The 22,287-nt window shown below is 40.9% G+C and overlaps 1 protein-coding gene across 5 annotated transcripts in view; it reads right to left on the bottom strand.

Annotated features, from left to right (window-relative positions):
- The window catches only part of tspoap1 (TSPO associated protein 1), a 47,678-nt gene that overhangs the window by 13,443 nt on the left and 11,948 nt on the right, over positions 1–22,287 (bottom strand). For 4 of the 5 annotated variants that reach the window (XM_028420681.1, XM_028420685.1, XM_028420683.1 and 1 more), the window contains 16 exons: positions 16,266–16,373; positions 15,876–16,004; positions 14,861–15,037; positions 14,134–14,316; positions 8,160–8,327; positions 5,936–6,019; positions 5,692–5,781; positions 5,400–5,522; positions 5,211–5,315; positions 4,923–4,973; positions 4,210–4,242; positions 2,546–2,726; positions 2,027–2,131; positions 1,400–1,605; positions 192–298; positions 1–110 (listed from right to left, as the gene is read on the bottom strand). In XM_028420681.1, the coding sequence (XP_028276482.1) occupies positions 1–110; positions 192–298; positions 1,400–1,605; positions 2,027–2,131; positions 2,546–2,726; positions 4,210–4,242; positions 4,923–4,973; positions 5,211–5,315; positions 5,400–5,522; positions 5,692–5,781; positions 5,936–6,019; positions 8,160–8,327; positions 14,134–14,316; positions 14,861–15,037; positions 15,876–16,004; positions 16,266–16,373 (1,960 nt within the window). The remainder of the gene's footprint in view (positions 111–191; positions 299–1,399; positions 1,606–2,026; positions 2,132–2,545; positions 2,727–4,209; positions 4,243–4,922; positions 4,974–5,210; positions 5,316–5,399; positions 5,523–5,691; positions 5,782–5,935; positions 6,020–8,159; positions 8,328–14,133; positions 14,317–14,860; positions 15,038–15,875; positions 16,005–16,265; positions 16,374–22,287) is intronic. The other variant, XM_028420684.1, reaches the window with a different exon arrangement.

Below are 22,287 nucleotides of genomic sequence, written 5' to 3' on the forward strand. Positions count from 1 at the left end.
CTTCATAGAAGCCATCATCGTCCATGTCTCCATACACATAGATGTATTCTCCAGCAGTGAGGGGGAGCTCCACTTCGGGGTTGTCATTGGGGCCATCAAAAGGGTTGTAGCTGTTAAAAGTAAAATTAATTTTCATCACTTTTCAACAACTCTTTGCAGTCAGTCATGCATTCTGTCTTTTTAATACATGCCTGTATCTTGCAATAAAAACTTGAAGCTTTGCTGCTCCTCTGCTGGCTGTGTAAGGTGCCGGGGCTACATCAACATCCAACTCCTCTACTTCACTGGCAGTGTCCACCTGAGAACAGCAGAAACACACAGTGAACTGACAGGGCCATAGGAATCTAAAACTGCTTATACATATACAATGTAACGTAGTGCTGCAGTAAATCCTTCAATCATGAAGGACTAATCAAAGTGTTAATATGAATGCAAGTGTTCACTGTTAGCAGAGAATCATCTTGATATCTGAAGTTTGATTTTCATTCATAATGGCTACACACAATACAATAGGAGAGGTTGTTATTTATATTTATTTATAGCTCACAGGGAAAGCCTTTTTAAGCATAATCACCTACAACTACTACTGTATAACCTTCATAATCCGCAGTGCCGAGTGGATTATCTCACTAAATATGAGCTTTATTGAACTGTGGGCAGACGAGTGACTGAATGAAAAGACCACCAAGATGTCTGCTGCGCATGACCAGAAATTCACTTTGAAGACATGGTAGAACAAAACCCTTAAGTCTTGGCAGTAGATCCAAAATCTTTGTTAATGTATGTGTGTAGAAGAATCTTCAGCATATTTAGCTATGGTGTTTCCATGAGATGACAAGGAGGTTAAGGGGGGCTTTTTAATCCATTAAATCCACACAAACAATGTGATTGTAATGTGTGCATTGGTAATCTTGATGAGCTATCTGCCCATCATTGTGCAGACAAAGAAGGAACGCAACAAGGACGAGCATTAACCTACTAACAGGACTTCATATGAATATACCCAGCAATTGTTACTGGAACAGTAAATGTGTTACTAGAAGAGAAAATAAGCAGCAAATAAATGAAACAAATATTGGACTGCACTGTATTTTATTCTGAGAGGTAACTGCTTTGAGCAAAATTACTGGTAGTGATTTGCTTAACATGCAAAGTTTGCAAAAAAAACAAAAAAATAAACAGATGATTCATCAGCACTGACTTAATTACAAGCAGGGCTCTGTGGAAATATTTTCATTTTTTTTTTGCAATTATACTCATATAGCAGCTGAAATTCTCCCTGAGAAGAAAAACTGAACAAACTGTGTGTTAATCACTAAAAAGGGAACAAAAAACAAAACCCAGTGTTGATTTTGAAATGACTAACAAGTACTGCACTGTACAATCTTACTGCATGTACCTCATGCGTTGGGCTTGATTTGTGCGGGCTGAGGTGAGTGTCAGATTTGGGGGTGACGTGCGTGGTCTCCGACTTGCTGGAGGAAGAGCCTGACTTGCTGACGCTGATGGTGGGCAGCTCACGGTGCTTGGTGACGGGAGAGCGCTCCACCCTGGACAGCCCCGCAGCGTGTGGGGTGGCCCCCATGCGAAGTGCGGCGGCCACATCTACTAGGAGAAAGTTGAAAAGCATAATCCATGACTTTAACAGACAACCTTTGGCCCTCTCACCTGTTAACCTGGTTGAATCCATGAGCTGCTAGGTGGGTGAGGTCTCTGGTTTGACATGCTGGAGGCTCAAGGTTGAACATGGCTGATTAAACAGTGGAGGGAGAAATCCTGTCTCCATCTGTCTGAGGTCAGAGGTCACACTATCTTGTGGCAACGTGTCACACCAGCACTGTTAAGGGGCTTAACTGGTTCCATGCTCCACAGACACCTCAGACCACAAGCTCTGATCCTCATGTGATGGAAAACGTTACACACAAGCTCTGTTACAGTGTTGGACTGTTACAGTGACGGTGCAGGTGAGATGACAGGTCAGAACATGCCGTGCCCAACACATATGAGTAACAGAGACACGGCGTACCGAGCGGATCATTACCCTCAGGGCAGGAGAGAGTGTCACCTCCCTCGAGACTCCAAAAGGCTATTTCACCAAGAGACACCATGTCCCATGAGCCACCTGTGCAGTCTAAAACACATGGACAGCGTAGAAGAAAGAGGTTGGAGACGAAGAGGAGGAGAGATTTGGACTTGTACCGATGTTATAGCAAAGGCAGTTGTCGCTGGGATTACATCATAATAAATATTCTATGAACAATGCATTTTACACACTCAGGCAGCATTTAATGTGTGCAAACTGTTTAAAAGGAAACTGCAGAGTTAACAATAAAAATATATAAACACTGAAAGGGTGGATTTAGTTGCTTCTGAGGGCATCTCCCAAGCCATGCTTAAGTGCTAGCAGCTAATTCCTTTTTAAGTGATGGGACTTGTTTTTGAAAAACATAATTACATACAAAGAAAGACTAATGTATGACCAGAAGAATCCCTTCATATACAGCTTACTACAGTCAAGAGTGAGCAAAAGAAGCCAACATCTTACCGCGCTCTGTAGTCAGGCCCACCCCATTGGTCAGAACAGAGAGGCTGGGATTGTTGAGGAGGCTAGCGCTGGCCAAGTCCACCTTTGAGGCCTGCAGTCGAAACTTCTCCAACTCCTGGGACAGCAAGCCAAACTGTTCGCTCTGACTGCGACATTTCTCCTCCAGTTCTCGTACTTTTGACTACACACAGGGTGTACAAAGATGAAGAGCACGTTAACACAGTGCATCGCATCTTTAGCTAGAAAAATCCACTTTCCAACACTATGAGATAGGACGTCGTCAATATGTAATTAGGAATAAATGTCAGTGAGATGTGGTGCTTTATTTCCTCTAAACTTTACCAGACTTAGTGTTTAAAAGTGGATTTCTCTTTTAACCCCGTCATTTCTAAAATGTCAGTGTCATGCAGAAAGCTATTATAGGTCCTTATCCTTTATAACAATGGACTATTATCACTGATCTTGATCTTACACATATATGACTATTTAATTGCATGGACCAATGGGAATATTATGTAGTATAGTATGGCTAATCTCCAGTACTATGCAATAGATTAACAGTGTGTGGTTAGGTTTCTGCAAGACAGACAAGACAGTCTGTTACTTAACATTGGTTATTAGCTGCAAACACAAACAGATTCAGGTTCAGTAGAAAGAAAAAGGAAGATAAAGGGGCAGTTTCTCTCTGGTAAGATAGGAAACAGGACTAAAATGCCAGTAAGGCAGCACAGGTTTGAGATGTTTTATGTTGGTTCTGTGTTGTATTCACTTGTGTTCACTTTAAAGCCACTAGACAGCAAGGTAATTTGTTAGAACACTACAGAAGTGTTTCTCAGCCATGCTGTTTCTATATGTGGCTGATTTCACTTCCGGTTGCGGTGGGAGTTTCCTGGCAGGCCGATCTGACAAAAGCCTTTGCACGAGAACTCTCTGAACAACATTTCCTGTTAGCTTGCACCTACGCAAAGTCTTGTCTGCAGCCAAACATTATCTAGCTACAGTGAGATGTAGTGGTAATGAGTGCTTAAACATCAAAAGAAATCATTTCTCTACTTGAAATTATTATTGTTTGGAGGAGCCGAAAATTAGTGATAAGATCAAACAGTGGTTAAATGTTCTCAGTGCTGCTCTTGCTTTCAATTCATCCACATGTACACAACAGTTTGGTGGTTCAATCTAAGGGGGGCAGGGAAGAATTTGAGGCAGGGAGATAAATAATTAGGGTCAAGATGTACCTGCATGCAGTCCAGTGTACTCTGGTTAGCAAAAAGATAGCACAAAGGACAAAAAGATACACAAAACAAACACATGCTTGGTAAACAATGCATCTGTGAAAGATAAAAGACATTAATAAAGTAGAACAACAGCAGTCTGAGCCCAGGTCAGCAAGAAAATCCTCCCAGATGCAAGAATCACAAGAATGTCTCTTTACCAAGAGCAGCCAACCTCTGCCATTTGAATGAACTCACACACATTCCTAATAGCTGTTTAAAAAAAAGGCTGTGTGTTGACTCGGCAACATTGCTCAGGCTCTTGGGAAGGAAAGAGACTTTCTCTAGTGATGTTTTGGGTTTAAACAGAGAGGCAGAAAGTGAGAGAAATGAAGCCAAGAGCCAAGAGGAAGGAAACAAGCCATTTTTGAAACAGGAGTAACTATACTCTACCAGCTCCCTCTGCAACACAAGCTGAGTCAACTCCTAAAATCAAATACACACTTCTTTAGGGAACAAACTCTTATAACAAAAACCACCATGTGAAAGCACAGACACCAGATTTAAATAGTCACCCACAGTGGATTTTTTTTGCTTTAGGTGCTGAAGCGTTATATATTTTTTTTTTCATGATTCAAATTGGTAACCAATCAGACAGATGGGGGATTTCAACTGCCATCGGCTGTCTGGCTTCAGTTTGAATTCAAAGTGTGCTGCACTCGCACAGAGAGCAAGCAGGCACAAACGTCACAAAGCAGCGCAGAAGCCATCTGTTCAAACGGTTTTCCAGGCCTACGAGTGCAACAAAAGTACAAGTATGCTCTGTAACAGCCTCTCAGCCAGGTGTTTAGATAAGAATAGAGCCCACAATACTATATATCCATGCTGTTTCAGTAGCAATGGAATGCCTTCTGCCATACTTTTGCTCTGTTAGGAAGACAAAAATGCTTACAATAGTTAACTTCTTTTTATCCTAGCACACAGGACTACAGCAGTGCATGAGGAAGTCTCCTCCTCTTACTTGTGCTCTAAGCTCCAGTCTTTTGTGTGACTTTAACGTTGGTAGCTTTGATTTTTTTTTATTTCTTAAAGCCTTAAATGCACATCAGGGCTTTACAGTATGGCAATAAAAGGCCTTTGCACACTGCTGTGTAAAACACACTCACCTCCAGCATCTGTACCACTCCTTCATGCTCCCTCTTAGCAAATAACTGAGCCTAATGAATAAAAACACATTCAAGTCAGTGTTAACATTCATTGTTTTGTCAATGAAATATTGATTCACAGTACAGTGGCTCTGCTGAATAATCGTAATGTGTTATTAACACCCAAAGGTTGCCTCCTGCTGGACAGAGCAGCCTTCTCTCTATTACACTGACAGCACCCTATAGATGAGGGTGCAAGAAAAGTACTTATAAAAACAAATAAAGTGATCAAGCTGTGGTGTTCCTTACCCGCTGTAACCGTTTGATCTCATCCTGTTTGAACTTAAGGATAGCCAGTGCCTGCTCATGTTCCAATTCCAGCTGCTGCCTTCGCTCGGCGACCTCACGCATATGCTGTACAAGAAGAGAAGAACAAAGCAATCAGAGCAAGTGGAATGGTATGGTGGGGAGCATTTTAAAATGACATACACAGAGTACCTTTAGGACCTGCTCTAGGTTCTCCAGTTTGGCACGGAGTCTCTGGTTCTCCTCGAGAACTGAATTGTGTTGAGCGGTCACTTCAGAGAGATCTTCCCTCAGCTCCTCATTCTCAGCCCGAGTCTAGAAGATAACAGCAATTTATGAAGTGAAGAACTGCGTTTGTAGCTCTCCAGAAATTAATCAACTACTTAAACAGCAATTACTAAAACAATACAGTAACACAGACATGACAACCCCAAAGCTACACATCTTCATCCTATAAGAGGCCTGATAGGGGACGGACACTGACCTGGTCGAGCAGCTGCGCCTTCCTCCTGAGGAGATCTGTCTCCTCCTTTATTTGCTCATTTTTGCCTCGCTCATCCTCAAGCTGGCTCTCCTGTTACAAAACCACAGGACAATGTTGAGATAAACCAGAGGAAAGCCATGTCTCCCCAGTCCTTATTATGTCCACCATGGTAATACTTAAACCAGATTGGAAGGCTGCCAGAGAGCACGAGTGAAGGCAATAATGGAGGAGGAAGATTGCTTACCAAATCCAGACATCTCTTCTGTCGCTTCTTTACTTCATGCTCAAGATTTTCACATTCTTTTCTCTTCTTGCTCAGCTCACTTTCCTGTACCAGATGACAAATACAGTTACACTGTGTCCTTATTATGAAAACTAGATCTTTAATTTCAACACAGTTTGTAATATAATACCACCTGATCTGCATTTAAATGTTGCAAAACAGAATACATTGGCTTTTAGTTTCCATATTGACCTTTGACACTACAGCAATGAGGTATTACAAAGCTTAGCATCCTTTAATTATTCTAAATGCAGCTTACATGCAGGACCAGCATAGGAGAAATCAGCTTATTTCAGCGTGGCCACAGGGCCTCATCAAGTATTACCACTGTGACTGTGACAGGGAGAGCTACAGAACAGACAGGCTAATTGCAGACCACCCACAGCTGACTGGAAGAGATACTGCACTCTCAACAGTGATGACACAGCAAGACAATAAAGATAATTAAACTGCAATCTGTGGTCTGATTTGCTTGATTGTGTCAGTTGCAGCTTGGGGTGGGGGTTGAATGTGCAAGCAAGCATGTCCTACTGTATACAGCTACATTTATAATACTGTCAAATCAGTTTGTACTGACTCTAGAATACCATGGCTCTGATTTAACACACAGATGTTACATTTTACCTAATGATATGGTTACCCCAGCAATGTTAACATGATATGGTGTTGGTATGAATATTTACTATGATGACACCATTAATAACAGTTTGTTAGCATGCTATAGGACAATTGAAGCTGATCATCATGCTACAGTATCACCTCTGCTGATGGCAATAGATGACAATATATGTATACTATATTCATCATCTAGAGAAGATCGAGTCTACACCAAATTTAACAGCTATCAGTTTTTATGTCTATCTCTACAGATATCCAACAAAACAGTAGTTGGACTGTTGTTGCTAGTGTAACTAAAATATCATCTGCATGCTTTCTGGGCTAACATAGCTTCAGATGGAGCTCAGTGTTTATTCAGCTGACAAGCTGGACTGTCCTACATCTGTACCTCATGTAAATCGGCTACTCGTCAGTCTAACATCCCACTTTCTTTGCGTTTTTCTTTGCTGTTTGTGTCTCACCTATGTTCTGTCTACAAGCTCAACAATATTTTTTTCCTTAAAACCCAAGCTTTCCTTTCTCTTTGTCCAACTAGAAACTGGGAGAACTGAATTACACTTTGAGCTTTAGAGATGATCTTAGGGACACACACCAAAGTCATCTAAAACAATAATGACTGCATGCAGTCACACACTTACTGTATTGTACTTTGCATTAAATGTCGTTGTTTACTTTTGTTCAACTAGTGTGATGTACAATGTCAGGACTCTGCTTTTGTCTAAAAATTTCCACTTTCAATCCTGACACAGAGCTGAAAGGAAATATGGTCTATTTAAACCGCGAAACCTACTTGTAGAATCAGCAAGGGCAATGTGCTACTCTCCTGTTTCCAAGGGACAAGATCAAAATAATCCCAGCATTACATAACAAATCAGACTGTAGTGTTTCCTTCAGTGGCTGTCAGCCAAGTCACAGCGCTGACATTCATGCTTCAGTTTCACAAAACGAAAATGCAAAGGTGATGACAAAGGTAAATATATGTAATTAGGTACAATATGCAGTTACTGCATATTGAGGTGTGTAAGGATGTCTTTGTAGAGAACAGGACTGATGTGAGAGCCAATATAGTCACACTTATTAACCCTGTGCATTGCTGACAAACAACAACTCTTATTAAAAATGTAGGGATGTACAGTTATGTCAGGACATCATCTGTATAGGCAGATGAAGGCTTTAAAATGACTGACAAGCAGATAAGTTGATGCTGGCTTATGTTCACCATGTCCCTGGTGGAAGGGCGCGAACGCATCAAAAATAACTTCTTTACACTGGTGAGTGTAAGAGGGGGGCAACTATGTCTGCAATGTGGTATTGATGTGGCAGTGGCTGTTCAGCCCAGCTGACACAATGACACTTGTTCAACATGTTAATGTGTGAATATTAAATAAGCATCAGCAACACTATCAACTTTCATAACCTGTTGTGTACCAATGAAATCAGTATTTAAAGCTGTTTTTAATGGAAAAAATACACATCTAGCTGGGCGTGTGCAGTAGAAATAGCCTGCAGGTCTTATTGACGGGCTCATTCTTTAGTCTTACTGAAGTATGATATTACGAGGTCTCACCAGAAACTGTAGGTGCTGCTCCTCTGTGTGGTCCTCCTGATAGGAGGGGGTCGGGCTGAGGCCCGGAAGGGGCGTCACTCGCTGCCCCGCCTCCTCCTCCTCTCCGGGAGTCTTCTCACACCTGGATGGACCTTCATCTAATACCACACACGGGGTCTCTCCTATAACCTGAGAGGAACAGATAGGATCCCTCAGTCACTCCTCATTTACACAGGAAATCTTTAAAAAGTGCAGAAAAAAGCCTCGGTTCTGAACCTGAACCTAAAGGGGCAAATGCATGATTGTTGTTATATGCAGTAACCTTTAACACTGCACCCCTCTGTGAGAGAGGGATTAGCAGCAAGCTTCCTTCTCAGTGGTCCAACTACAATCACTGAATAATCCTGGGGGAATCCCTCTAGCCTCCAACATGACTGGAACACATTAAGCAGTGAGTCTGTCCTTTCTAATTAGCAACTTGATTGTTCCACACTAGGTTTGTTAACAAATTACCATTAGACAAATAACTTGAAATTTAACAGAAAAAGTTTCTTGTAACTGAGAACCAGGTTGACATTGGTTAAGGGTCAAGAGTCAGGAATCAGAATCTAATTTTAGAGCAAACCTACTTATGTTTAGAGTAAAACTGTGCTAGTGCAGCCAAGGCCATGACCCAATAACAGGATCAAAGGCACTCTGCCACGTGCTGCTAAGGGGATCTCTGCTTTCTTTTACACTGAAGATACATATCAGAAACAGTGTCAGGAACAGTTTTATTAACAAAACCTTTCCTGAATGCTGCATGAGGAACTTTATGTAATGCTGCTAATTAAATTAACCAAACACACCCTCACAACACCTACCTTGCAAAAAGAAACATAGTTCTTTTCCTACTAGTCCATGCTAAGTTTACATTATCTGCAAATCTCTTCTAAAAGCACATTCTGAATTAAAATTACCTGAATGACTGAGAATCTTCATTATCATGTTCTAAAAGCAACCTTCCACTAACAGACAGAATGGTCAACCAGTAAACAGCACTCTTCAATAATGTAGCTGACTACCTTTAGGCAACAAGATAGTGGTTTTCTAGCAAAACCACCTTTATCAGTAGAGTCATGTTAATGGTGTCCTCCACCACACTGCAAAGAACCTAAGCTTTCCCACAACTTATATCAATCAGAATGGTTTCTGACATGAGGCACTATGGTTAATACAAAAGGTCTTAAAACAATTTAACTCTTCAGCAGTAAATCAGTGACATGTCTGAAGTTAAACAAGGTTTTCCCTGGTTTATCTTTTGGATGCAGGACCAGATGGTGTTAGTAGTGGTGATGAAAGGCCAGCAGGAGGCACTAATTCCTTTGGCCCCTGGACAGAAACAGTGCACAGGGGTGAGGGCTTTAAATGGGCACTCGGCTGATTTTTCTGCAGCTGATTTCTTGGTGGTGGTTGGTAAACATCCCATCATGTCTATCTCGAATGCAAAAGAGTCAAGAGGATCCCAGTGTCCTGGCAAGATTTCCACCTTTGTTTGATCAGTCATGGTTAAAGCAGTCAAGCCATCTTGTGATTCTTAATTAGCTCCTAGCACTTCATACCCATTAAGTGGGCAGGCTTAAGTGTGTGGAGCTTGCTGCTACAATCTGGCAGCGATACACTGAGGTGGGAGAAACACTGGCCAAGGTAAGATTCTTACAACAATTTCAAACACACTCTTTTTTACTCACCATTCAGCTTCTTTTTTCCACAATGTTAACTACCTGTATACTTAAGATACAGGTCATATTTCATAAAAGAGCAATCCTTTTTCAAAAGGGAATGTTAAAGCTTGCAGTGATGAGTTCAGAGCAAATATAATCAGGGTTCAGCCAACGTGTGATATAATTCTGACATGGTTTTGACGAATGAGCACAGAGGGAGGAATATTACATAATGCCTCATTTATACAATGTTGTGAGGAATAAAGGGACTGTCACAGAGAGCATTAGACCAAAGCTTAGGCTATTATGAATCATTTCAAAGGTTTATGTGCCAACACACTAACCTAACAAAAGTTACTTTTTAACCGGCTGCACCTTTTTTTGGAGATCTTACTAGGATGTGGTACAGAGCTATGTTTTCTATGCTCACAGAGCTGCTCCCACACGTTCACATGGCATACTGTACATCTTGTCCCATGTTGAGCAGCAAAGCTGCAATATGAGGAAAAAAGAAATATTTTTGTTGCATTTTCTACAATACATAAGCTGTGAGGCTACAAGCCCTTTAAACATGAAATCCAGTTGTGTGTGACATTCCTGTACACACTTGACAGTAGTAGTACAGTCAAGCAATGCCTGTGAAGGAATACAGTCTCTTGCTAATGAGGACGTGAGCTTTACAAAAATGTTTTGAATCTTTCAATGAATACCGAACAGAAAAAACTCTTCAACAATTGTGGCCGAGAATTATAATAATAACTAATAAAAATTAGTAACATAATGCAAGGGACAACATCATCTTCGCAAACATCATGCTGACTTGACCTTGTGACGGAGTCACCAATTGCTTCCTGCCACCGAACAGAAATGTTAACTACATTTAGCGAAATTAATCAGTTGGGTAAATCATGTCAGAGGATAACTATCGCAGGCCATAAATATCTGTGTAGCTGTAAATATTTGATACCTTTTTTTATATTACCTGGAATAGGTAATAACACAGTATGTCAATCAAGAATTTGGTGATGGAATTGATGGTCACAAGCAATCAGTCAGGGTTCGACATAAATTACAACCCAGAAAACATTACTGATACAAATAATCATGGTATCTGTGGGATACATGATTTAAATAAAATGGGTACAGACAGCAGAATTCAAGTAACTGTTGATTATTTGAAGTCAGTCTATCACTGGTTCAGGGTATATATATTACAGTTGTCTTTTATATTGGTTAGTTGATTCTACTGTGTTAATATGGGCTTTTCACCAAATATTCATTTTTAGCCAACTATTCTATGTCATTATGTTATTGAGCATCGGCTTCATGCAATGACGCTAATAATCAAACTAACTTTAAGTGTGGTGAATTGCACACACACTGTGAAACCTCATTTCATGTATGCATGTTTTCTTATTTTACACACAGGTAATACCATATTTAATCAGGGACAGTGTGCTGCCTCAGAGCTCCAGTTTCAGCTGGTGCTGTTTGTTGCTGGTTAAAATGACAAACAGCAGCTGTCACTATCAAACTTTAATGCCGTGATTTAACCAGATGTCAGGCCAAAATAAAACTAAGTTTGAGTCTCTGTAAACCAGGGGGGAAGCAGACTCCAACACTGATGATTACTTCTGTGGTAAACAAAGCATCATTCTGTTACACTGCCTTTGAAGAAAAGAGTCATTGCTCATGCAGTCAACTGTCAATTTCCCCTCTGGGACAAATAAAGTATTCTGAATCTGAATATAAAAGAAATTACAGGAGGGCAAAACCAGGAGTCTCCTGTTCTTTCAGCATCAAAATACATATTGAATCAACATTGCTGCTCGGGTTGCAGCCTGAGGTTGTTGGGATCAGTATTCATGCAGAAATTTGATCTATAGTAAATGAAAAAAACCCTAAAAAATAACAACTTTCTAGAGTGTGTTGTGCAGTATACAAAAAGTAGCTTGCTAGAATGAACTATGGTTAAACAGGCAAGCTGGACACTGAGGGGCTAAAATGCTAAACCTTATTTCAAAATCCTGAAGAGAATTAGGAATTTCATCCATATTTAATCATGCACAATCCATTCTTTTTTATTTTTGTAGATCTCTAGATCTATGTTCTGCAAAAGAGAATACAGAGATGCGTTGGCATTAAAGTAATCAGAAACTCTTTGCAAATGCACACATTCAACATGACAAAATCAGTGGACTTTCATAGCTACACTACACTATTTTAAATATGTGAGCTCAAAAAAATGTACATGCATAAAAGTTAAAGTAAACTAGAAGTTTAGTGCAGCAGCAACAGTCATGTGCAGGATGTGTAAACACAGTCACATAATTGACTTGAATGCAGGACCCTGCCATGCCTACAGTCGGTGTTCATACTGAGACCACAGCAGGTGCCACTGAAGGTGGTTTTGTCTGTGCTTACCTTAACTCTGCTAACACACTTCACACAGTGAGGTGCCACTGTGCACACTTCACACTGATGTGGTCCATGTATACTAAAGGATCAAGTACACCCTGGGCCCATGCGTACTAAAGCAGGGTCAGATCCCATTCAGCAGGCCCTGAATGCCATAAGCACATTGGTGTAATCCCTGCAGACTACTGAAACGGGTAACTGGATCACTTCTTTTAAAAGCACCTTAATGGATTGGCCTGGCCGTTGATTTTCTTTTTAATACGGAACATATCGATGTCCACCAATGAAACACTCTACCCCCTATCACTAAATCGGTCTGTATGAAATCTACATCTGGAAGCTCCAAAACATGACTATTACAAAACCATGTTTCTGACAGACTGTCCTTGACTAGGCCTCATGCTTGTGCAGTTTTTCTGGTTCGTAAGAAAGTGGCAGTCCATCATAGACAAGGGTGGGATTTACCACAGGATTTACTTAAATAAATATTGAAAAAAACAACAGCTATAAGGCTGCAAAGAAAAATCCCCTTAGCTGCGACTCATATCGTAATACAAACATGGAGCGTGTGACATACTAATAATCTTTGAGAATAAGCTGGTGATTTTAATGTGTACCACAAATGCAACACCTGCTGCCTTGAGCCAGTTCTCTCACACCCCTTATTCATCATGACACTGATTTGTTTTCAGTGTCAGGTCTCAACTTTGAGTTCTGCACGGCTTCAGACTGACACCAAGCAGATGCATATAAGGATAGCCAAGGAGAACTACAGCAGACTGTGGAGACCTACACACAGAGACACAGACAAAATTCACAAGATGACCTACCCCTTTCGTGTGATCTGTGGCAATGTCAAGGCTTCCCTTGGCCTGCTAGTTATCCAGAGCAGGGCGAGATAGAAAAGTCTTTAGTGCGGCTAGAATCTTACCTACCACCCAAAACCCTCTCACCGCTGCCACAGCAACAGAGAGCGGATTACTGGACTGTACCATTCTGTTGTTAGAGGGGATTAGAGTTCACACAACATGGCCCCTTTCTGGGTGCGCGTGTGCTACTGTGAGTGCGTGTGTGCGTCCCACAAATGAGAGATTACCACAATCGGCATTCTCATTTGAGCTTCACAGGCAGAGAATTTACTTGACAAGCAGTGCAGAATTAAAAAAAATGATACATATTATGCAGATATTTAAAGTTACGTTAACTCTACTTGTAAAATAAAGCTCACAAGAGGACACCGGGAACTGATATTTGCCCCTGAAACAGCTGTTTACTGGTGTGGATAAATGAAAGTGTACAAAAATGATAATATCTATACTGCATGATGCAATTGCTTATATATACATACATATAAAACATACATGCTTTCAGAAAGTGACCGAGACCTCTGAGCATCAATTCTCCGATGGAGTGCTGTTTCTAAGAATTGAACGCAGCGCAGAGAAGATGAGCATTGAATGCAGAGTGGATCACAGTATGTGACTTTGGTATCTTTGATCAGGCCCAAGTTCAAGACAGAGAATCATCTCATTATGGCTTGTGGCAGATTAGTACTGAGTCCAACGACAAGCCATTATATAACGCTGCAAAACAGCAACCATGCCAACATAAACATACACTAGGTTTTGGAAAATTTCAAAAAGCTTTCATTTAAACCAGTGACCATATAATGCTGTATAACCAATATTTGCAATGTTTATAGTGTACAAATGATGTGCTCTGTTAGCAGCAGGTGACTCATATAATTACAAGATGTTTTTGATGTCAGTTATACAGTGCATAGTTAGGACACTTGTCTTTACCAAAGCTGATAAAGCAGCAGAGGTCACAGTGCAGAGTATCACAGTGTTCTTAAACGAGGGAGATGATTTTACCTTCTCTTCTCTCTGGTCTTTATCAGTTTCCACACACTTCTCTGGACCGCCGTGGTCAGGTCTGTGGTCATACTGCTGCCTGGATGATGTGACGGACAGCTGCCTCTGGAGCCGCAGCACCTCCTTCTGAGACTCTCTGAGGAGCTTCTCAAATTCTACTCTGCCTGATGGAAGAGGGGAGCCCTGCACAGACACATAATTGTGCATCATATACAACCATCAGTCAGAGTTTCAGTTTTCTCTTCAACACCTGTAGATAATCTTGTATGAATTAATAAAAACATGCAGTCAATCTGTTTTTGTACAAAAACGATGTGTGTAAGTTTCAGCACATCCTCACTAGATCATTGCACAGCTAACCCCATAAAACCTTTAATTATTAAACCCAACAGATGTTCACATTCAGGAGAATTAAGTCACTGGTAATTAAAAACAGGCACTTAGAAAGGCAGCCTATTCCTGCAGTGTCATTTATCTAGACATCAGCAATGACGCAGCCTTTGTAATACGGGCTTAGGGAGAGGGAGGGATGAGCAGTACCCATGCTGTCCAGCAGAGAGCAAGCTTGTTGCATCATGAGCCTGTGGTAGTGAAGATAACTGGGGTGGATGGAACACTGAGATAAAAACTTTCAGTCAAGAATAAACTCAAGGCTAAATCAGTGAGCACAGTTCAATCTAGTTTAGGTGACTTTACTTTGGTTACCGAGCAGTTGTGTTATAAATACCTTAGTGGTACCAAGCCGGGCCTCCAGCTCTCTGCACTCCTGCTGCAGAGCAGCAATCTCCTTGTCTTTACGGAGCAGTGTGTCAGCATGCTGGGCTAGGTCACGAGCTCGCTGGCGGGCAAAAGCTCTTTTGTACTGTTCCACTGACCCAGGTCTCATCAATGACGGAGAGTTCACCTGTGAAGGAAATATGTAACCTTAGTTACTGACAAGTGACACAGGACCGCAAACAAAGAACCCAGGTCAGAGCTCAAAGTGTCACTGTGGCCTGCAGGGATGAACACTGACATTCCTCACTGATGATATAGCACCAGCAGGCCAAGAACCAACCACGCAACAACCAACATAGAACATTTATTCTGGAGTGCACACTTAATGTTGGTGTAGTCACAGCATACTGCTCTGCCCTTCAGTGAGCAGAAGATGAAAGGGGGATTTGCATGTGGCTGGAAGTTCTCTTCTGGTCTTGTGAATGAATGCACAAACAATATACAGCAACCAGTGACCACAGCGACCTTGAAATACTCCTAATGCAGTTATTTTATATTATATTATGCATTAAAGTTCATTAGGATGTAGACTAAATTTGTTAAAGAGCTGACTTCATCAACCTGTTGAATTGTCATGGATGAATGACACTTTTAATGATAGTGTTATGGAAAGAAACCTTAAGCAATAAATTGCTATAAATATTTATTTTGTTTTATAAAGGAGTTTATCCTTTAGCACTATTGTTGATTTATACAATGATTTTACATCTTTAGCTACTTCCTAGACTTAAGACTTCTTTGGAAATTGTGGTGATACATTACAATGACTACTGGTATATTATGAGGCCCCCATTCATCACCCATCGGCCTTTCTATTCCTAATTCATTACTAAACATCATGACAGTGAGATGATTTGGATGACGAGGGTTGCTTGCTTCATTTGATTTACAGAAAAAGCAAACAGACTGCTGTGCATCCCATTTCACTTTGAGAATGTTTAAAATATTCTGTTTGTGCGGTGTACCACTTTGAGGTTGGCCTCCTGCAGCTTCCGTGCCCTCTCTTCCAGCCTCTTAGCAAGAACAGCTAGCTCTGTGTTCTTTCTCCTCAGCCGCCTGACCTTCTCCTCAGTCTCTGGGGCGCTGCTCTTCCGCTAAACACACACAAATATCACCATCAGACAGTGCCTGCAGCAGTGCAAACATAGCAATGCCAAACACAAAAGTCATGCGAATACTTTTTCAGGAGGGCTTATTAACAGTTTAAAGTGGGACTCCATACATGGTCTGAAATCATCAGTGCTACCAGTGCCACAGCAAAATATATTAGAGATGGAGTTTAACATGCCTGTGCACCTGGCCTACTTTCTATGAAGCCTTCAGTCAAGACTACACTCAGGTATTTTTAGTCTTACCAGCAGGCCATTCTCTTCCCTCAGCGTGGCGCAGGTCTTTTCCAGCTCATCAAGGGCTCGCAAGAGTTCTGAGTTCTGATGTACCAGGAAGCCATAGTCAGTACCATTCTGAAACAAAGCAAGATACAGAGTTATTGATAAAACACAAGGTCACATAGAGGTGTTACAGTAGTTATTTATTTCCATTCCTGCAGAATTAGTTAATTCATGTTCCATCTTCAGATTGCAGAAAACCTTCCCCACTGTGGGGAACAACCAGGGTTTACACAGCATTGTCTAATGTTGGCTGACAGATGACAGTCCACTGAATGGGCTTTTCATTAGACCAACTCATTCATTCGTCAAACTGGCACTGAATGCCTATTATAGTACTCGGCATAGCTGCACGGACAGCTCTGCTGCTCTCACATCCAGGACACTGAAAGTGTTTAGACAAGTTTTTCTTTTTAACATTTTTCTCATCAATCCGCACCCTGCCCCACCCGATGAAATGCTCCAGCATCTCTAATTCCTGTCTTCCTTGGAGATTCTCTGTCTATTGAATACTAATTAACAGTAACTGTGTCTCTCAACAGATTTTTGAATTTTTCTGTTCTTTCTGAAAAACAATAGGTAAGCCTGTATTTTGAGAAAACAATGATCATATCCATTATTGTGTACTGAAATAAATATATGGAGGTAGTATTGGTGTTGCACAAATAAGCCTGTGATGCCTGGCTGAACAGAGAGCTGAACAAAGCAGCACATGGCAGATTGTCAATGTGGTGATCAGACTGTTTAGTGGCCACATGCATAGAGCCTGGAAGTAAGGGAAAGCTGAGACTGGTTCTTCAAGGGAGTGATTCCACCCTGCCTGTGTAGGGATGCACTTAATGAGCCTTCAGAAGGAAAGCTTGAAAACAGACCTGCTACATTCTTATGCAGGGTTTGTCCTCCTAGGTAAAATACATTGACCTAGACTGACTTTGGGTGCTTACGTATAATGAGACAGGAACTGCTGCTGTTGAGAAAGGTTAGTTGATACCTGAGGCATGGTGGACTAGTGTAAAACATTCTGCTGGTCCCTGCCCACAAAACCACAAAGGAGGTTTACCTCATAGAACACAAAGCAGGACAAAAGCACTCTACATGTGAATCAACAGGAATCTTGTCCAGATGTGAACCATTATCTCGTAATACTCTTGGGATCTCATTACTAACCCAAAATCATCCCCTGCCACAATGACACTTTGTAGCGGCACAGACTAACACAGATTTGACATCCATATGACATCAACTAGTCTAACAATCATGTGACCATCATCTTGATGATATGTTGTCTTGGTAACTGCAGCTGATGGCCAATCTGTTGGCTCCCTGGTGAGTTTTTAATGTGACTGTACCTGTTACTGAAGTTACATCACTAATGACCAGCTGTTAAAGCTGTTAAAGCAGCAGATGAGGCTCCAGTGTGTTCCTCCCGAATTATTGTGGCAGTAACACAAACCCAGTGGCAGACAGCTAACACTCACAGTTCAGATATAAGGATAAAATCACAACAAAACTCGACCATCATCGGGCACTGTAGGCACAAAAGCTGCTTTACTGACAACAATTATAATGAATACAAACACCAAGTCAGCAGTACCTCTCCTTGAACCTGAATGCTCCCTTTGGGCATGGCTTGGCACAAGATAGTGTAAGACAAAGTTTATCTGAAGGTTTCTCCAATCCAGTGTATCAAAGTAATTCTCACTGTATGACAGTGCTTATGTTTTAGTGGTAGTATCTGTCCTTTCAGGAGAAGAAGAGTGATTCACAGGAAAGCTGTACTCATCTGTAGTCTGGTTCAGGTTTATCTGACTGATATCAGCCTCACTGTTTATTGTTCACACTATGACAGAGCAGTATTAAGACCATCGTTCTGCTGCTGCCAGAAGCAAACAAGACAACACTCCTTTTCATCTTTTTTCAATGACACTAATGCCACGAGTGAGAAGTTCTTATGATTTATCCATCTATGCTTTAAACACTTTACTTTCTGATTAGGAAATAACTTTGGTCAGGCTGTCAGAGAACTAACACACTAGGAAAACATGCTAAACCTAAAACATAGGGAGAGAATCTCATCTCCTCCCTCCTTGCCTTCAGATGATATATTGTCGCACATAACAAAACTGCATACTAGAGGGTAAAGCATGAGAAATGTATGAGCAGCATTTCATTATCAGACTATTTGCTTTGGTGATGATACAGCCATTTTTCAGAGACACATAGATACTGCTTTATATAACTGCCTTGAACCGACTGATCTATTTTGTTGTACTGTTTGTAATAGGGGAGAGCTTTAGGGGAAAAATCTGTTTTAATGTGAATAAGCTTCCTATAGATATATGTCAAAATCATGCAAAATGCAGTATAACTTACTACTCTGAACAAGCTGCCATTATAGCATGAGGAAAATGTAAAAGGCAAATGCAAAAGGCTGATAAAGCTAAGGAGGCAGAATACAAAGCAATCAGCTAGCATTTATATTAACATGATTATCAATTTCCTTACACCTGGTACACTGCTATAAATAATGCTGATTTTAAAAGCCACAGAAAAATGATTTGCTGTAACACAAGACTGTACTACTAATAATAATCAGTCACTGAATCGAGTTTTTAAGCCACATCCATTAAAGCAATTCTTGGTTTACACAGGAGAAGCAAATCTGTAGCTTAACGTGTGCACACAGGATAATTACTGTTTTTTTGCCTGTATGGCACTTCTTAGTGGCAGTAAAAAATACAACAGAAGATGTTATTGGCAAAAACATAACACCTCCTTTATGTCCCATAAAATGGAAAGCTACTGCAGCAGCAATCTGTACTATACCTAGCAAATACTTTTTAAAGGCTTAAAGAGAGTTGGCCTCAGCTTACTGTTGAACCTTTGTGTCCTTCAGAGTTATTTTGCCATCCGTTAGAAGAGTCAGCTGGTCCCATCGCCTCTGCCTCTCAGGACGATGATGCTAAAGCCTAATCAATCACTTCAGCGGAAGGCCAGCCAGAGTGAACTCAGCCTCCGCCTGCCTCCATTCTGATTCTAATGATCTTGGAGTCCGTCCATGTTGTGTAATTGTTTCCTGGGAATCATACTGAAATACACCGGAGGCTTCTCTTTAGGCGTGAGGTAATGCTGGCTTCTTTTAAACTACCAACCACCCTGCTCTTGCTTCTTCACTGAAATAGGCTGCAGGTGGTGAGGTCTACCCAAGGCCAGTGTTCATATTAGCATTCAGGCAGTTCTCCTCTCTCACAGCAGTGCTGTTTTCACATTGGCCTGGCTCAGTACAGCAAGGCAGATGTAACTCAGTAGCAGCAGGGCAAGGGTCCCTGCACAAACGTCTGTCAGGAGAGCCTTGAGCCTGCACACAAGACAAATGGAGCCATCTCCCTATGCACCGTTTGATCTGTCTGCACTAATTGTGAATACAAGCAGATACCTGAAGGGAGTGCACACATTCCCACCATGCACACTACACTGACACTGATTACCACTCTGATACTGTCTCCAGAATGTAAGGCAACCTTCAATAGTATTACGGGATGTGCACTGCGTTATTTAAACCCACTGTCTCTATCTGCCCTAAAAAACTGTAAAACCAATGAAGGTCAAACTCTACCATTCCGTGGAAAGACAGCAGGTGGTTCCTACAGCAACATATGTCACTGACCTTGTAAGTAGAAAGAGAAAGTTTTTTTTCTTCTTATTTCCCTCTTATTAATCCATTCCTACACTCAAACCACCAAAGAGTGCATGTTTGTCAAATGACACTGCAACATGCAGAGGGGTTTGGGATACAAACCGTAGCTCTGTGATGGGCACCGCCCCAGAACGCAAACTGCTTGTGGTTTGTTATAAATTAGCTACATGCATTGCCTTTACTACTGACAGCAGGCTGACAGTGAGAGGTGTAAAGAGAGGAAGCTGAATTGCTTTCTCATTATCTAGGTCAGGTGCCATTTTATTTGCCTCCAAGGCCCTCAATCAAAATAGCTTAGGGATTCTGTGCAATCATCTCTTTGTCAAAGATTTTATTGCCAGAGCAACAGAAAAGCAACTTACAGACAATCTCTGGCAAAATGTTGGTACTGAGTTCGCTATATCTACGTATGGTTAAAAAGTACATTTGAAAGGGATTTACTCAAGAGATAAAAAGATATGTAAATGGCACACAGAGCACCATGTTTTGTAACCATCACCCTTCTCACAGCTTTAATGTGCCTGTTTGATTTATTATTATTTATTCATATTTTTTTGTATTATTGTTCTTATGCAATGTTACTATTTATTATTTAAGCAATCCCCACATTTCTACTGTTTTTACATCATTTTATGCCTCATTTCATATTCCTTTTTCTTTTGTTTGGCACAACATTGCATGTTAGCCATAGATAGAATACACGTGTACAAAATCTTATTATATAAGGATAGGGGAAACATAGCAATTGGCTAATACTTTTTACAGAGGCCACAGGGGACTTCAGCTTCTGTGACAGAAATTGGAACAGATTATTAAATGGTCAGAGATTTATTCTTACATATTCATTAGGTCGCACCAGATTGTTCTTTTGTCTGGGATCCATGGCAAGCTTATGCACGGTGTATGGAAATGTCTGGTTTCGTAGAAACACCATCATCAGCATTTTTAGCTGACAGCCAGAAATCCCCCACTATAAGCCTCTAAGGAGACTACAACAAAGACACAGACAGGCACATAGACGCACACGGTTTGCCATTGTTAACTCTTTGTTGGACATGATAACTGAAGTAGCAAGTACAAATGCTGATAGTGTGTACAAGAATACGATAAAGACAAAGATATGTTCTTTACTGCAACTGTAACCATGAAATCACAAGATAATGCAGCAACACATCGATATCAACCAAGATATGAAAATAACCCTATAAACCTTTATTTACTGATTTATTTGGCTGTTAGTGTTCAAGCCCAATAATGGCACAAAGCTTACTGTGGCTTAGCCTAAATTGAAAAACAAACCAAAACAATGTTAAACCTAAAAACTGAAACTAAATATGCTGTTGCTGTGCAGTTATTCTGGGGACACTACTTAACGTCTCACATCTCCTGAAGTGTACTGTGATGTTTATAATGTTATGTTATAATACCTATGAGCTATTCAGCAGTCAGGTTATTCCACAGTTTGATTTTGACTTTGTAAAAACTGCAAACTCATTTTTATTGTCACACAATGTATACGTGCTGCTGAGCTTCCCTCATTGGCATGAAGGAGGCCGTCTGCTGAAATTGGAAATGTGCCTTAATTAGCCCAGGCCTTGTGTTCTGCCAGCAATATTGGAAGGGGAAAAACCACCGCCCACAGGCAAAAGCATAACGTAGCAAGAGAGAGGTTTAATTACCAGCAAAGACCAGTAACAGAAATATAGTCTCCAGCAAAGGCTGGAAATGGCTTTAGTGGCCTTCCACTGAAGTTAATACTAATGGACCTAACATCAGTGAAGCAGTACATAGAAGCGTCAGATCAATGACTCTTTATCTGTCTCATGTAGCATCTATGGTTTTAAATGAGGTTTCATGAACTGCTTAGCAGCAGTCAAATGATATGAATCTGATCTCCTTAGCCTAGTACCAACCAGCGGTAATCTCTAATGATTGAATATGGCACCATTAGACTGTAAACGAATTTGTAAGCCCACGGCATGTTCAGAAATATATGTCTATCTATCTTTAATATGTTTGGAAACACCCCTTCTTTTGTTCTGATTATTAACGATAAGCGCAGCAATATGAAACTCATTCATATGAAAAAAAATCCTTGGATGGCAACTGCTCAAATTCACATGAGAACTCTGCCATCGCAAGACTTCATTTTGCAAAAGAGAAGTACAAACCACAAAGCTGTTTGTGGCCTGAGGTGTTTTATTAACAGCAGCTCTCCCCCTACACTCATATATAAGTCATGAAGAAGCCCTCTTAAGTGTCCTCTCAAATCCCCTCCTGTATTTATCACGA

Source organism: Parambassis ranga, chromosome 14 (genome assembly GCF_900634625.1).
Source record: "Parambassis ranga chromosome 14, fParRan2.1, whole genome shotgun sequence".
Taxonomy (NCBI): Eukaryota; Metazoa; Chordata; class Actinopteri; family Ambassidae; genus Parambassis; species Parambassis ranga.